This window comes from Cyphomyrmex costatus, unplaced genomic scaffold (assembly GCF_001594065.2).
Source record: "Cyphomyrmex costatus isolate MS0001 unplaced genomic scaffold, Ccosl1.0 scaffold51, whole genome shotgun sequence".
In the NCBI taxonomy this organism is placed as follows: Eukaryota; Metazoa; Arthropoda; class Insecta; order Hymenoptera; family Formicidae; genus Cyphomyrmex; species Cyphomyrmex costatus.
This window is the reverse complement of record NW_017279354.1, coordinates 115364-134514: the sequence shown is the minus strand read 5'-3', so window position 1 is coordinate 134514 and position 19151 is coordinate 115364. Positions and strand designations below refer to the sequence as shown.

The 19151-nt window shown below is 31.4% G+C and overlaps 1 protein-coding gene across 1 annotated transcript; it reads right to left on the bottom strand.

The window, feature by feature from the left end:
• Positions 1-874: 874 nt before the first annotated feature.
• Positions 875-18974, bottom strand: LOC108778717 (uncharacterized). Its single transcript, XM_018545971.1, has 25 exons — positions 18694-18974; positions 18223-18571; positions 17466-17693; positions 16715-16828; positions 16442-16597; positions 14387-14695; positions 13919-14149; positions 13740-13853; positions 13396-13549; positions 11573-11798; positions 11028-11376; positions 10619-10849; positions 10432-10545; positions 10034-10189; positions 9907-9950; positions 7708-8050; positions 7231-7461; positions 7062-7175; positions 6672-6827; positions 6560-6603; positions 2020-2365; positions 1549-1776; positions 1380-1493; positions 986-1141; positions 875-925 (listed from the first exon to the last, which is right to left on the bottom strand). Exons 1-25 carry the CDS (start codon positions 18972-18974, stop codon positions 875-877), a joined length of 4839 nt encoding a protein of 1612 aa, XP_018401473.1.
• Between the last annotated feature and the right edge of the window lie 177 nt (positions 18975-19151).

Genomic DNA, 19151 nt, shown 5'->3' with positions numbered 1-19151 from the left:
CTTCAGTAACGGGCTCACGGTACTTCTCAACATAATAGTATGTAACGTCACATTGAACCATCACTCTGGAAAACCACACGCGTCGTCCCCTTCCAACGAGCTGAATAACGACTGTACGAGAAGTGATATCGCGAAGAAAACCCGACGATCGACTCCCTTAGTCTAGCCCCGTATAGTGTATTCCCCACTACAATGTCACAAGGGAGGTAGAACAATTTTACAGAATAAAACTACTATGTCGCGAGCAACGATCAACCGCAATTACGCATTTCACGGTATAAATTGAGCGATAAAGCAAGCTAAATTGCGATAATAAATCAACGATCGTATGATAAACGTTTCAGTGTGCAAAAAAAAAAAGATAAAAACGATCATTGGCGTAATTACACGGGTATATCTTCATACAAATAACCGTTTTTAAAAATGTAAGCGCATGTGTTCACCGTTGATAATTTCTTTACAAAAAGCATTGAAAAAAGTTCTTGTGTTTCTAATAGATCTAAAAAAATACAATATTTCCAAGACATAAGATATAAGAATTATACAATGTACAGCACATTGTCCCCAAGTAGTAGAATATTTACGAGTAAGGATATTTATCCGAACGAAGTGAAAAGGAGATGTCACAGATAACAATATTAAACGAAGACTGCATAGAACAGACATAACAAAGAGATGTATTTTTTATATAATATGCAAATTTTAACTTCTAATACAATATTATTATTTAAATACATATATACATATATATGTTCACACAATCCATTTTCGTCACTGTAACAAGTGTCTGTTGAAAAAGATCATAACAGGTTATCTACCACCAGCGCGGAACGTTTATTAAAACTTTGGACTCTCTAATTACACTTCTCCTGATTTAATACATAGCATGCAATACCGACATGTACGAAGCAGAAGCTTTCATGACCTAAAAATGATTTTGTTTAAAAGACACGAAAAAAGTGCGTCTACGTTACCGATATCTTACGCTCATAAACCCTTCTAAAGTCAGATCAAAAATTTTCCCTGCAGTGATTGTCAGTCGCTTTTGTGATCTCACCATTATTAACAACAAAATCCGACTATCGGATGGTACCATGTTGTACCAAAGAGACTCATATATTGCGTCGCCAATTGATTTACTCTAAAAAACGTGACACGAGTTCAAAAAGTGTGAATAGGTTTTTAAATTGTTTAAATACGATTATTACTAAATATGTAACAATCAATAAATTGATGACAAATTATGCACACTGTAGCTATGTTTCTACATCTTAATATAATTAATTTATTATTATTTACTGTTTTAGAACAAATGCATAAGAAGAAATGCATATTCTACTCATAAGAAACATTTCTTATGAATATTACATCGCACTTACCTTGGAGCTTAAGAATTCTCCTGCGTAGCAAAATACGAAGACTTCTAACGTTTTTGCGGTATAAAGAAATACAGACTTTATTAAAACCATTATGCCTTTATTACTACTGAGAGCCTGCGAAAGAAAGCAAATCATCTATCAGAAAATCGAAGCATTTGACATTGCTTACAACTATGATCATGAAACCGCAGAAGCAGATGATTAAAGTATTCCACAGGAGCTGCAGCAGCGCGATGAACGAAAATAGAGTTTCGATATCATTCGACAAAGTAATAATCTTTCGGTGTCTATGAATGAGATCACGAAGTACGGTTAAAGATGTACCAAGTTTATCGTTGCTGTGCACATCCATTATGGCTCGCCGCATGATGTCGACCTGACCGCCTACGTGAAGTATCTGTAAATATAAAACAATTGATATTATCTAAATTGATAAAAATATTGGTTCATAATCGAAATATGATAATTGTATAATTTGTTCATGCATGAATGTTACTAAGCACCAAGACCATTTTGACCGAAAATGGCTTTCTTCTTCTTTAGAATGAAAAAAATCTTTCATCCACATTTACAGAATATTTTTGCATCTGAAGTCGCGAAGAGAGATTTTGAAGTTTTTATTGAACAGTTGTGTACTTACCAATGTAGCGAGCAATGCATTTATCATACCAACGACAGGGGCTATCAACATTAAAAGAAAAATTTGCCCAAAAAGAATGCATTCAAAAATCGGCGATTCTGAGACCGCGAAAGAGAATTCCATTTTTACAGGGAATTCTCGTGAAACTTCGCTTTCAGTATTTATCGTGCGAAACATGTAAGCACCGACGGATAAGGAAAAGCCAGTCAGAAAATGGATACCGATTAGCACGATGGAATAACGATATGACTGATCCGCAATTGCCGTCATGATGGAATAAGAATCGCTGACAACACGATTGTCATTCCAGTCTCTATTCACTGCTGCCACGATATTATAGAATGTCCTGTAGACAGCGCATTATGTTATCGAACAACTGCACGCGTTAATCACAAAAACAGCTTTAAATGCTTCAAATATATAACTCTTTTTTATAGAAAATATTCGTATTTATTATTTAAAAAAATGGTTATACGTGTAAACGTTCTTAGCTAAAATAAATATTAATTGTATGCTAAAATCATACATCTCAAGCACATTTAATATAAAAAAGGAGGAAATAATAGAGATTAGGTAATGGAAATAAATTCTTGTTATACGTCTCGAAAAATTCCTAAACAACTAATATCGTCTAAAATTAAAGTAAAAATTACGTTAGAATGCTTTATTACATCAATATTGTACGTATACTAAAAAATCCATTTGTATTTCGTTTTCTCACTATCTCTCTTTTTCAGCACTTATAATAATCTATAAGTCCTATAATAATCTAAACCTATAATAGTCTTTGATATTATTTCTTTTAAATCAGATATTAAAACGGAGAGTCTTACCTCCGGTTTAAACGCAAAAAAATTAATTTAAGAAAGAAGGACGTATTCGCTAGGGCGAGACCTAGACAATCCGTTAAAATTGAAAGACTGCTCGTGTCAAAATGCGCAACGATATACGAATATTGAAAATATTGATATAACCCTAGCATTGTCATATACATAGACCAATAAAGATTCGGATAAGCCGAATCTGGCCACATGCCAATTAGGCGAAGACCGAACTCAACTAAACGGCTAATGGTGTTTGTACGTTTCATCGCCTTTTCAGAAGTACTAAATGGCAAAAGCATACGGTCACGTCATACGTAAAAATGTACACACAGACGTATGCTTCGCGTGATGACGGCAAAAGTACAATACTAAATAACCATAGCAAAGACGCAATGAAGCGCAAGCAACAACGATCAATTGTAATTGCACCTTATCGCATTAATTCCTGGAAGCTTCGTAGTATTAAAAGCGAAACGATGACAATGCCCGCTTCCCCTTCTGAAGCAGTGAACAATTTAATAGTTGCATGATAGCACATAATTATTTTAAAAATAAATTTCTAGCTTCTAGATGTCGATTTAAACTGTATCCGATTAAAAAAAAATGATAAAAACGTCAATGTTTGCAGAATATGAATGTGAGAAGAAAGAGAAAAACAGAGGACTTATTGCAGTAAAATATGATATCTGAGAAGTGATTAATGTTGCTATTATTTTTTGCCCTTTATTTATGTATTCGCAAACATTTTGTTCCATTTCGCAGAACGTGTTTTTTTTTTTTACAGCCGGAGTCGCTGTTGAACGATGGCAGATAAGTTAAACAAGAAAAGTGAATTTAACAGCATGCAATGTAAAACTGTAAGCAATTGAAAACTAAGTAAATTATAATATTTAGTTAATATAAATATATAGCACATTTAATATAAAAAAGGAGGAAATAATAGAGATTAGGTAATGGAAATAAATTCCTGTTTTTAAGCAAAATTTTTTTCTAAAAATATGTACATGAAAGAAAAATTCGTTATATTGTTGTTAAAATGTATAGGGTAAACTAGGGTATTATGGCCATACGGATAAGATAGCCATAGGTTGTAATTTCTTTAATAATCGTTAAGTAGAGCGTTTTTGTGGTCGTTCTGAAAGACTATGGCCATCTTATCCGTTTGGCCATCTTACCCTAGTTTACCCTATTGTTAAAATGTAGTATGTTTGCGTCTTTTTTTTTAACTGCTTAACACATTTTTATAACATTTAATACATAATTCTAATTTAACACATAATTTTGTTAGTCATAATTTTTTTTTAGACTAAACATTTTTATCTTTTATATAAGTATCAATATTCACACTCAAATATATATATACTATATATAAAATAAGAAAAACTTTAAACAATTAGAATTTCTCGGCCTAAATAGTTTTATTAATAGTGAGTCGTCTGAATTGTTGATTGCTTATAAATTTTAACTATTTGAGTACAAATTATTATTCTTCACAAATTCATTTACAACTATGTCTTATTGATGATTTACTAGATAAATTTTTAATTTATAAAAAGCTTTGTGAAGTCTGCTTGGTTGATAAGATGTCAAGGTTACCGTTCCCCACAAACCAGAATTGGGCACGTAATGTATTCGACATCATCCACACGGATCTGTGTGGCCCGATGCGTACAAAATCAAATGGAAACACGGTCTACCTGCTGACATTCACAGATGATTATACTCGTTGGTGCGAAGTATTCTTCTTAAAATGTAAAAGCGAAGTCGCAATTAAATTCTTGGAATACAAATTGAAAGTTGAAAACTACACAGGGAGAAAAATCAAGGAAATCCAATTAAACAATGAAACCGAATTTTGCAACTTGGAGACGGACGACATCTTGAGGAAAGCCGGAATACGTCGAAGATTAACTACTGTATACACTCCACAACAGAACGGCGTGGCTGAATGACGTAATCGGACCCTGATTGAGACTCCCCGATGTAAGATGATACACAGAGCGGACTCCTACTATCTTTATAGGCTGAGGCGGTCAACACTGCTAATTACATAAAAAATAGATTTCACGAGAAGCTCTAACGGCGAAACGCCATACGAGAAATAATGGTATAATAAGAAATCTAATATTAGATATTTCGCCACTTTCGGTGAAAGAGTCTATGTGTTAAACAAATCCCCTAACAAAAGTAAAATGGATCCGAAAGGCATCCAAGGAATTTTCGTAGGATACTACGAAGTATCTAAAGATTTTAGGATATGGATTCCCCTGGCTCCAAAAAGGTTATCATCAGAGATATCAAGTATCTACGAGAAATTCAGAAAACAAATAATGAAGAAGATGTAATATGTAACGAAACTAACAACGGTAGATTTATACTCCGTGCCAATAAAAAGCACCAGAGCGAAGCTATCATGTAAGGTCACAGCACATCGACGTAAGGTTCCATTTCATTCGAGTGTTTCTCAAACGTCATCCGATCGAGCTGGAGAATCTACCCTCGGAATTCATGATAGTATATTACGTTTGTATGTCTGGTGAATCTGTGATTACCTTGTACCTTCCATTTTGCATCCTGGAAATGGTTATGGGCCTAGGATACTGCGATTGTAAGTGTTACCACCTAAAACTTGTTGAAGATCATTCAGGGTCTTGACATTCATAACATATGTCAAAGTCAAGGTCTACAAACAGAAGCTAAAGATAATATACATAGATAGTCAAGAATTTGATATTATATACATAAATATACGCATGAAAGCTAGATTATTTTTGATGATAGCGTTTAATAAGTGGCAGCATCACTTCTCTGTTTCACAGGTGAGTAAAATCGTATTATTCAAAAATTCAACTGTGGATAGTGTACGTACTGTAGTAAAATACAAAATGTTTTTTTCCAACCCGTGTGAAGCTGGCCCCCCAATATTAAAAAATCGATTTTTTTCTTCATGCATTCGTTTGCTCATCGTTTGCTCACCCTTAGTTTAAAAGATATACGAAAATTATGTTTTGGGGGGCCAACTTCACACTAGCCCCCCAATATTGAAAAGTCGATTTTTTTCTTCATGCAATCGTTTGCTCATCGTTTGTTCACGAATGCTCAGTTGGAATTTTCGTTTGCTCACCCTTAGTTCAAAAGATATACGAAAATTATATTTTGGGGGGCCAACTTTACACTAACCTCTAATATTAAAAAATTGATTTTTTTCTTTATGCATTCGTTTGCTCACGAATGCTCACGTGTATTTAATCGTAAATAACAGTTTTTTTTTTCTAATGCAAACACATACGTTCATCTGTTGATAATTTCTTTACAAAAGCACTGAAAAAGTTCTTATTTTTCTAACAGATTTCAAAACCTAAAATTTCCAAAGTATAATGTATAAGTATTATATGATATACAGCACATTGTCATCAAGTGGTAGAATATATATGGATATTTACGTCGACGAAGAGAAAAGAAGATATCATACATAAAAATATTAAAGGCTGCATAGAAGAGACACAATAAGGAGATATATTCTTTATATAATATGTAAATTTTAACTTCTAATATTATTAATTAAAAACATATATATATGTATATATGTTTATACAACCCATTTTCTTCGTGTTTACAACAAGTGTCTGTTAAAAAAGTTCATAACAGGTTGTTTATCACCAACGCATAGCGTTTATTAAAACTGTAGACTAATAATATTTCTCTCGACTTAGTACATAGCATGCAATACAGACATGTACGAAGCAGAAGCTCTCATGACCTGAAAATAATTTTGTTTATAATAGACACGAAAAATGAAGAAATTCGTCTATATTATCGATAACTTACACTCATAAAACCTTCTAAAGTCAGATCAAAAATTTTTCCAGCAGTAATTGTCAATCGCTTTTGCGATCTCAGCATCATTAACAACAAAATCCGACTATCGGACGGTACCATCTTGTACCAAAGTGACTCGTATATTGCGTCGCTAATCGATTTACTCTGAAATGTGTGATCCGATTAAAACGCGCGAATAAGTGTTTACATATTTTTAATATTATTTATTACTTAATATTGTGTAACAATCAATAAATTGATAACAATAATTATGTAAATCTACTGTAGCACACGCAGTATTTCTACTCCTTAATTTAACTAATTACTTACAGTTTTAGAATAAATAAGAAAAATTGCACAATCATATATTATACTCATTAGAAACATTTCTTTGCTCACCTTGGAGCTTAAGAATTCGCCTGCATAGCAGAATACGAAAACTTCTAATGTTTTTGCAGTATAAAGAAATAGCGTCTTTATTAAAACCATTATGCCTTTATTACTACTGAGAGCCTGCTAAAGAAAGCAAATTATATATCAGAAAATCGAAGCATTTGACATTGCTTACAAGTATGATCATGAAACCGCAGAAGCAGATGATTAAAGTATTCCACAGAAGCTGCAGCAGCGCGATGAACGAAAATAGATCAGTTTCGATATCATTCGACAAAGTAATAATCTTTCGGTGTCTATGAATAAGATCATTAAGTACGGTTATAGATGTACCAAGTTTGTTGTTGCTGTGCACATCCATTATGGCACGCCGCATGATGTCGACCTGACCGCCTACGTGAAGTATCTGTAAATATATAAAACAATTGGTATTATCTAAATTAATAAAAAAATTGATTCATAATATACAAATACATTATTGTATTTGTATATTCATATATGCATATTATTAAGCACCAAGAATCGCTTTTCACCAAAAATGACCTTCTTCTACTTTTTAATAAAAAAGCTTAATTGACATTTAAAGGATATTTTTGCACATAAAATTGCAAGAAGGGATTTTAAAGTTTTTATCGAATAGTTGTGTACTTACCAATGTAGTGAGTAATGCATTTATCATACCAACGACAGGGGCTATCACATTGGAAACAAAAATTTGCCCAAAAAGGATGCATTCAAAAAGTGGCGATTCTGAGACCGCAAAGGAGAATTGCATTTTTATTGGGAATTCTCGTGAAGTTTCACTGTCAGCATTTATCGTGCGAAACATATAAGTTCCGACGGTTAAGGAAAATCCAGTCAGAAAGTGAATGCCGATTAGGACGATGGAATAACGACGTGACTGATCCGCAATTGCCATCATGATGGAATAAGAATCACTGACAACGCGATCATTCCAGTCTCTATTCATTGCTGCCACGATATTATAGAATGTCCTACAAACAGTGCGTTAAGTCTCTCATTGAATAACTGAACGTGTTAACCAATATCAGGAAAAAAAGCTTCAAGTGATGAAAACATTTAAATATATAACTCTTTTTTATAGAAATTATTTATATCAAATGTTAACTTCATTAATGATATGCTAAACTGGCCTTTAACTATATATTATATAAAGATTATATGCACTTATATGTCTTGAAAAATTCTCGAACAACAAATATCATCCAAAATTGAGATAAAATATATTAAAATGCTTTATCAATATTATTGTATAATAGAAGGACTATTTTCACTTTTTCTTTCACTCCCTCTCTTTCTTTCGGCACTTATAATAATCGTCTTTAATGTTATTTCTTTAGATATTAAAACAGAGATATTAGAACAAAGAATCTTACCTCCGGTTTATCCGCAAAAAAAATAATTTAAGAAAGACGCACGTATTCGTCAAAGCAAGACCCAGACATTCCATTAAAATTGATAGATTGCTCGTGTTAAAATGCACAATAATGTACAAATATTGAAAATATATATATAACGCTAGCATTGTCATATATATAGACCAATAAAGATTAGGATAAGCTGAATCCGGCCACATGCCGATTAAGCGAAGACCGATTTCGACTAAACGGCTAATGGTACTTCTACGTTTCATCGCCTTTTCAGAAGTACTAAATGGTAAAAGCATACAGTAACGTCATACGTAAAAATAACACACACAGACGTTGTATGCTTCGCGTGATGACGGCAAAAGTATAATACTAAGTAACCATAGCATAAACGAAGCGCAAGCAGAAACGATCAATTGTAATTGCACACCTTATTGCATTAATTCCTGGAAACTTGAGAGTATTAAAAGTGAAAACAATGACAATGCCCGCTTCCCTTTCTGAAACAGTGAACAATTTAGTAATTGCATGATAGCACATAATTATTTTAAAATTAAATTTCTAGCTTCTAAATGTCGATTTCAACTGTATTCGATAAAAAAAAAACGTAAGTAACTGTTTGTAAGGACATATATGTAAGAAAAAAGAGAAAAGCGGAGAACTTTTTATAGTAAAATATCTGATATCTGAGAAGTGATTAATGTTGGTATTATTTTTTGCCCTTTATTTATGTATTCTCTAACATTTTGTTCCATTTCGCAGAACGTTTTCTTTTACCGTCACGTCCGAAGATGCTATCAGAACAGTAACGATAGAGAAGTTAAACTAGAAAAGTGAGTTTACCAGCATGCAATGTGAAAACGTAAGCATTTGTAACGACATAAGTTATAATATTTATTTATAAATATATAGCGCATGTAATACAAAAAAGAGAAAAATAACAAAGATTAGGAATAATAGAAACAAAACCTTGAATCATGCCGTCTCTTGGAAAGAATCCTGTGGAGTCTCATGAATATCTATATGAGTTATATACATATAATATATTTAATAATACTTTATCTTGATATTTTTTTTTGTTTCTCGAAAGCCAAAAAGAATTTCGATAATGACGATAAAGTCAAACAAAATGAAATTGCCTGCATATGATGTAAGTAATTGTCAGTAGAAAACAAATATTACGTATATTGTAGTTAAAATACGTGTTCTAATGCTTTTTCTTCTCCAAATATATAATAATTTTTTATAATTTTAGATAAAAAACCACTTTTTATTTAATTAATTATCATTAATAAAACATAATTTTATGAAGTCGTAAAAAATTATTTTTACTTAAACGACTTTGTATGATAAATAATTTGTGCAACCTCATTCATTCAACAATAATGACGACTAATTATTGATGAAACTATTCAGGCCTTAATAAATGTTCTAATTGTCTAACATCTTTCTGATTTTAATACATCGCATTTAATACTGATATATAGGAGACAGAAGCCTTTACAACCTAAAAAAGGATTATTCACAACTAATAAAGTTGTATAAGAAATTATGTTAAATAAGAATTTCACTTATAGTATAATGTCTTACACTTGTGAATCCTTCTAAAGTCAAATCCATAAATCTTCCTGCAGTGATTGTCAATCGCTTTTGACACCTTAACATCATAAACAGTATAACGCGACTGTCGCTTGGCGGCATATTGTACCAAAGTGCCTCGTACACTGCGTTGCTAATCGACTTGCTCTGGAAACAGGATGGAATGTTAGAATATTAAAAAGTAATGGTTAAAATGTTTAAAATGTTTAGAGTCATAATAAACTTAAAAATACTTTTTGTTGATGCAGATTTCCATATTCCAACATCTTCTAATGGTAAAAATAATTTTAAAACATAATATGATACATTATAGTATAATTAATGCTTGGTGCAACTTAAAAAAAATTTATAATGTACATTTAAAATATACTAAAAATATTTTTACACACTTTGGCACTTAAAAATTCTCCTGCAAAGCAATATACAAAAACCTCCAGTATTATTGCAATGTAATAGCTCACTGATTTGATTAAATTTGTTGTATCTTCGCCACTGCTAACGACCTGCAATAAGATAAGAAAAGAACTATTATTAATCATTATTAATTAAAACGAAGAAATAATCGACATTACTCACAATTATAATCACAAAACCAGTGCAACACATAACCAAGGTATTCCACAGAACTTGCATCAGCGCAATGTAAGTGTATAAATTTTCGATATTTTCTGATAAAGTAATAATTTTTTGATGCTTGCAAATGAGACTTTTGATAACAGATATAAATGTATTACGATCGTACTTTTTATTCGAAATTTCAACCAAGTCTTTTTGCATAATATCGATTTGACCGCTCACATGAAGTATCTATAAATATTATATAGATAAATCTGTATAAGTTACAACATAAATAATAATTCATATCAGTTATATAAAATAATATCCAAAGTACTACATGATCTCAATATTAATTTGAACTAATCGTATTGAAAATAGGCTTATTATACAAAACTTTTAATTTCTTCGAATCTTATCGTGTACTTACCAATGCAACAAGTAACGCATTTATCAAATTAACTACAGAAGCTATCAACAAATCGTAAAGAAATTGTCCAATTAAGAAACATTCGAAAATCGGTGATTTGCTGACATCGAAAGGAAATTCCATTTTTATAGGAAGTTCTCGAGAATTATTGCTGAACTGATTGTCCATCGACTGAAGCAAATGCTCGCCAATTGATAGAAAGAAAGCAGAGAAAGCATAAATACTGAATGATACATTAGCAAAACGGCGCGACAGATCCGCCATGCTCACCATCGTGGATTTGTACGAATCATTAATAACACACTCACTCCAATCTTCATCTATCGCCTTTACAATATAATAAAATATCCTACAGGACATATTCCTTCATGTGTAACGTATAATTACCAAAGATTATTTATATATAATTTTATTCAAGGTGCAATAATATATTTTTCATCCACATATTTGCCTCGTCGAGATATCGTAATATCAACATAATTTTATAATATTAGCATTAAATATAAATTCATTCTAGATCATTTTCGCAAAAGAACACATCTTACCGACGATTCCACCATAGAACGAGAAGCTTGAGAAAAGCGAGGCTGTACGCTAGAGTAAGACTAAGACAGTCCATTAGAAGCCAAAGATCGTTCGAGTCAAAGTGTACAAATATATACATATATTGGTAATATTGCACTATAGCTACTGATATCATGTAGCTAAACCAATAAAGATTCGGATAAGCCGAATCCGGCCACATGCCGATGAAACGGAGGCCGATCTCAACTGAGAGGCTAATAGTATTTGCCCGCTTCATTGCTCTTTGTTAAGCGATATACATTAAAAAGTCAACGAACGGGAACATTAATACGCGAAAAACACTCGCATATTGTCCAACGCGCTTCACGTAATGGTTAAACCACTAAATAATCGCAGTTGTAAGACCGTAAAGCGTAAGATACCCTGAACGTGAATCAATTGTAATTATATTTCGAACGTTCTCATTGCATTAGGTAAGGCAAGCTTATAGCTGTACCGATTTAAAAAAAAATATGATAATGTCCACTTCTTCTGAATTAGTGAACACTTTAGTGGTGCACAATAACATATAATTGCTTTGAAACTGTGCGTTTCTATCTCGAAGGGGGCAGTTTTTTATGTTCATCTATATCCATAAAAAAAAATGCGCAAAGTCTTTACGTCTACTGAACACGGAAGATGAAAAACAACGGTTTATTATAGCTATTAAATGTGATCATAATATTACCAATGTCGCTAATTCCATTTTCCCCCCTCATATATTCCGCTTATATTTCAAGTAAAAACAAAGACCTCTAAAGTTACGACAGTGGAGAAAATAAGAAACTTTGCAGCCATATTCTTCTGCATTAAATTTTTCTATAAAGTAGAAATGTAAGTTATTTTGACTATATAAACTGCACCGCTTTGTAGTTACCGATTTTCAAAAAGATACTAAATCTACACAAACAAAAAAGAATTAATACCAAAATTTTTTGATACATTACTTTATAACACAAGACAAAAGTTAGAAGACACAAGTATTATGTCTAATTTGTTAAAGAATTAAGAGGATAAATAACTCTATCTAAAAATGCAAAACAAAGAACCGTTATATTTAATAAATAAACATGTATTACAAATATGCGCAAAAAGTTTTATATTTCCGATAAAAGAAATTAAATGTACGGAAGAAAATTACAAAAATAAAATATAATAGTACAAATATATATATATATCGTTTTAATTATTATTATATAATAATTGTTACGCGTTATTTATATTTAGAAAAAAAGAAACATATAAATTGGAAAATCAGTAAATATTACGGCTAGAATTTGAAAAAAAATTATGAACATATTAGTTCTATAATGTCATAAACTTTTGATGATATTATAAAGTGCATTCTCGTACACCTTCTTGTTTAAACCTGAAATATTTAGTAACAATATTTTTAAAATTAAAACAAAAATAAGACAAAAGAGTTAGTATTCACAGAAAATTTTAAAATAGATTATATAATTACCATAGAAAAATAATTATTCACTGAATTCATAAAGAATAACTTATAGAGAGAGAGTATATTAAAGTAATTTTATATTGTCTCTTCTCTTGTTATATAACTCATATAATGATATTTAATCAAGCATAACAATTGCCTGATATAATTATTGTAGATATGGCAACATTGAATATACATACATAGCAACTGATAGACGTCATTCGGTACTTAATACATCGCATTTAATATAGATACGTAAGAAGCTGATGCTTTCATAATCTAAAAAGTTGCATAACAATAAACTATGAAATTAATAATTCAACATGTTAAAAAACTTAATGCTTATAGTATTATATCTCACGTTTGTAAATCCTTCCAGAGTTAAATCGACAACTTTTCCTGCAGTAATCGTCAATCGTTTCTGTGATCTTAATATCATAAACATTAAAATTCGGCTATTAGTAGGTGGCATATTATACCAAAGTATCTCATACACCGCATCGCTAATTAACCTACTCTAGAAATAGGATAAATTCAATTTGAAATATTGAGATACAATAATAATCGATAGCTTTTAAAACGTTTTTTTATCGGTCAAAATACATATGTTTTAATATTTGTTAATATTGTTAATAAAATTCTTAATATTCGTTAATAAAAATTAATTTTAAAAAAATCGTTTTTTATGTATAAAGTTCTTTACAAACCTTGGCGCTCAAAAATTCTCCAGCAAAGCAGAGTATGAAAATTTCTAGAGTGATTGCAATATAAAAGCTCACAGATTTGATTGAAGTTGTTGCACTAGTGTTGGTACCAATAGTCTGCAATAGAACAACGAAATATTCTTCATTAAAAGCGTGGAATAACAGCCACAACCATTACTCACGATTACAATCACAAAACCAGTGCAGCAGATGACTAAAGTATTCCATAAAAGTTGCATTAATGCAATATAAGTATATAAGTTTTCGATATTTTCTGATAAAGTAATAATCTTTTGGTGTTTACAAATAAGACCTTTGATAACCATTAAGGATAAGCTGGGATTGTATTTGCTATTAGAAATTTCATTTATGTCTTGTTGCATAATGTCAATCTGTCCACTTACATGAAGTATCTATTTATAAATTGGAATATATATAATATAATTAAAATGTTACAGAAGCAATTTCATTTTATTATTAATTATTAATAATAATTATTAATTATGTTATTTAAAACGTCAAATCACACGAAGGACATTATTATAATTGTAATTAATAAAATTAGACAAAGAATAGATATTAAACAAATACATATTAATTTTTGTAAGACGTACATAGAAATAGATTTGAAAAAGAATCACAAAACTCACCAATGACACAAGTAATGCATTCATCATACCAACTATAGAAGCCAACACCAATTCGTAAAGGAATTGCCCAAATAAAAAACACTCGAAAATAGGAGATTCACTGACATCGAAAGGGAACTCCATCTTTATAGGGAGTTCCCGAGAATTATTGTCAATGCCATTAACATCCCCCATCGTTTGAAGCAAGTGCTCGCCGATTGAAAGAAAAAAGGCTGCTAAGGCATTGATACTAATCATCACGTTTGTGCAACGATGCGATAGATCCGCTGCGCTCATCATCGTCGATTTATACGAATTATTGATAACGCACTCTTTCCAATCTTCATCCATCGCCTTTACAATACAATAAAATGTCCTGCAGGAAGCAGCTTATATATCGAGTATTGTGCACTTATTAAATTTCTTCACAGAAAGAGACAGAAGAAACATTTAAACACATATTTGGTTTTAATCAGACATCCGGTTTATAGTCCGTTCTTATTGCAAAATTATCCTAGAAAATGTCTTAAGTCGTTGATACTATACTCTGTAAAAGTTATTCATAGTCCGTTTGCATTTTAAGACCGTCTTAAATACTGTCTTAAAATGCTAATATAACAATCTAGTTGTTTTATAACATCTTAATACTGACGATCTTAAATATAAGATTAGACTATGAATACGGGTCTATGATTGGTTTATGACATCTTGAGATGATCTTAAATATAAGAACTGACTATAAATACCAGAGCCGTGGTGTCGATAATCAATTCGATTTTCATTTATTTCATCGAAATTATTCAGTAATAACAAAGATGTAGTCTATTGTCTAAATCGCTCTAATTCGTTTTCAGACATCTACAACGAAATATGTCTTACCGGCGGTTCCACCATAAGACAAAGAGTTTGAGAAAGGCGAGAGTGTACGCCAGGGTAAGACCGAGACAGTCCATGAGGAGCGAGATATCACTCAGATCAAAATGCGTAAAAACGTATGTATACTGATAATACTGCACTATCACCATTGTCGCCATATAAAATAACCAATAGAGAGTCGCGTAGGCCGAATCCGGCCACATACCGATGAAACGGAGACCAATTTCGACTGAGCGGCTGATGGTACTTGTGCGCTTCATCGTTCTGCAGCAATCACTGTATGCTACAAACTGATGGCTATCGAGATGTCAATGCACCGTAGCGAACGTAAACTTTGGCCAGTAAAACGCGCGAGAGACCGTTGCTCCTCAAATAATTGTGGAGAGAGACGATAAAGCGCAGGTTCTCTTTCGATCAATCGTAATTGTACGCCGACTATTCAAATCCCATTATTTCTTGAAAGCTTATAAGTACACCGAATGAAAAAAACAAAACGCGTCTACTTTTTCCTCTAAAATAGCTCATGTAATATTTCTTGATAATTGCCGAAGAAAACCTTTTAAATACGAGGATAATCATTTCTACAAGCGTCTCTACATGCGACAAAAAATGTGCACTTTTACGGAAAAAAAAAACGTTAATATCTACAGACAGATACTAAAGATAATATGGAAAAGGAAAGTGAATAATTTGAGACTAAATACGAGCATGAGAGCTAAATTATTCTTAATGATAGCATTTAATAAGTAAGTAGTAGCATCATTTCTCTCTTTTACATGTAAGTAAAATCGTATTATTCAAAAATTATACTTCTGTAGAGTATATGATAAGATACAAAATGTTTTTGCAAAACTTTTTGTACTAATATATATATATATATATATATATATATAAACATTCCGCTCAACGGAATTGTACATTTGGTTAAAACTATCCTTGTCATATTACCTAAAAATCGTATGGCGTCCTTTTCCTTAGAAAATATCACTTTGTTATCGTCATAGAGATTTTAATTTAATATTCAATGGTACTAAAAGACTTACCAATGTCAAATATTATTCTTCATTCTTTTTTAATATAGTGCACTCAATACTGATATATACGACGCAGACGATTTCATAATCTGGAACAATTAAGTATATTAAAATTCTTGTTTTAGTTCAAACGACGAAAGTTTCTGCATATTTCAAGTAAACTCACGGTTGTGAAACCTTCCAAGGACAGATCAGTTATCTTGCCCGCAGTAATGGTTAATCGTTTCTGTGATCTCAACATAAGGAACATCAAGATTCGACACTCACTGGGTGTTAAATCGTACCACAGGCACTCGTACGCAGCATCGCTGATGGATTTACTCTGCAATGGTAAACAAGCTTCCACGATTAATCGCGTCTAATAATAAATTTCTTTTGGAAGTTAACGCGAATTTTCAAAAATTTCTACAACGCTACCATTACGCTCCATTACGCTGACCTTGGCACTGAGATATTCTCCAGCGTAGCAAAAGACAAATGCCTCGAGAGTTATTGCAATGTAAAAAATGAGGGATTTTGTTATCATCGTAGTACCTTTTTCCGTGCCAATAGACTGCAATATATGTATAATAAGTATAATTTACATATAAAAACATTTCATATCTTTGTTGGTAAAAAAATTTTTTTTTAATTGCATACATATACATATTACATATATATATATATAAATTTTAGAATACTTCATAAAAAAATATATATACATATATATTATTCATGAAATAATCAAAAATTTTTAAGATTTTTTCATCGTATATAATTTCTAAAAAATATCCCTCAAACTTTTCAAATTTTTATAAAACTTTACAAAAAATCACAGGATGAAAAATCTTAAAATATTTTAGTATTCATGTATATATAAAAAATTCCAAAAAAAATGTAAACTTTCTTAGCACTTTTTTGAAAAGTAATCCAATTTGTATTTTAAAAAACTGAAAATTTTTCTGAAATTTAAAATTATTCAGAAATTTTTAAAAATTACAAAATTTTTATATAAAAATTCTAAAAATTAATATAAAATATTTTAAAAACAATATTTAATAGGATTAAAAATAATATTCTACGTTTAAGCGTAATACACCATAAATATAGATATATAAAAAATCAGTGACAAAAAGAGAGGGAGAGAGAGAGAGAGAAAGCGAAACGGATAAAAATTATAATACAAAAAAGTGTATAAAATTATAACTTACTATTACGATCACAAAGCCTATACAACAGATGACCAAAGTATTCCAGATAAATTGCAATAATGCGATGTTTGAGAAAAGGTCTTCAATGTTGTCTGATAAATCGATGATTCTCTGATGTTTATTAACTAAATCTTTAATAGTAGCCAGAGAAGATCTTGATGTATACTTAGAGGAAATTTCCATGAATCCTTGCAGCATAATATCAATTTGACCACTTACGTGTAGTACCTAAAAAACATCTTCAGTTTTATAGACACTTTACAGTAGTATCGCTCTATCGCCGCAAAAAATCTGAAAAATTATACACACAGAATTGTATTTAGAAATAAAGTATTGTAGCGTTTATTGAAATACAAAATTCCAATGTCACTAAAAGGATAAAAAGCTAATAATCGAGTATAAAAAATTATGAACTATAATAATAATAATAATATAGTCTGTCACAGGTATTCTAAAAACCAGTACAATTAATTTCTCATCCTGATTGATTTTTTCTAGCTATTAGATAACTCAAAGAGAAAAAACATTGTACGTACACACGTAAATATATATGTATGTGTCTCTATTTATAATAAATGCAAGATGTAACATAAACCTGGGAAAAAATATATATGGACATATTTTATATATAAATATGTATAATTATAAATAAAACCTTTTTTCACAGAAAAGCAATTACTTATGTGCTTCTTAAGAATTTAATAAAATTTAGACAATTTTTGAACCGACTAAATCATGAAATACAATGAAATCTTACCAGCGTAACGAGCAAAGCGTTCAACATAGCGATGATACAAGCTACAGACAAATCATGAAAGAATTGAAATATTAAGATTAGTTCAAAAATCGGGGAATTGTCCACCTTAAAAGGAAATTCCATTTTGATAGGTAGTTCGCGAGTTGAATCATCCTTATTTTGAACTATTGACCGGAGTATTAAACCTCCGATTACATAAAAGAACACGGATATCGCATTCGTGGTGATCATTACGTTGGAGCATTGACGAGACCAATTGGCGTGTCTGACCATCGTAGACACGTCCGAATGGATTGCGATCCCGTTGCTCCAATCTTTGTCCATTGTATCCAGAATAGCGTACAATTTTCTACGAAACATTTTGTACGTCCGGCATCATACGCGCAAGATAGAATTGAAATTAAAAAGAAATGAAGGCACACGATTGATCACTCGTCTTGTCTGCAGAGACCATTCAAGCGTTAATCTTACCGACGATTGAACCACAGATTGATCAGTTTCAGGAATGAGAGACTGTAGCCCAATGTAATGCTTAGACCATCTACAAAAACCGACAGATCACTGATGTCAAAGTGCGCCAGAACATACGCATATTGGAAGTATTGCACTATTGCAACAGACACAATATAAGTCCACCAGTTGACATTCGCATATACACAATGTGGCCATATTCCGATAAAACGTAAACCTGCTTCAACCGATTCGCTGATGGTGCTTGCGCGTCCTACTGTATCTTTGCGTAATTCCAGCATGTTTCTTTTGAGAAAGACTATCTTTGAGCCACGTATGCCTCTTAGGCATAATAACATCGGACATAGCAAAAAATAGAGACAATAAGAAGAGGGAGATAAAACATAATAACGAACTGTCGATCAATCGTAATTATCCGTACTGCACAGAAATGGAATAAAATTGAAATTGAATGCTCG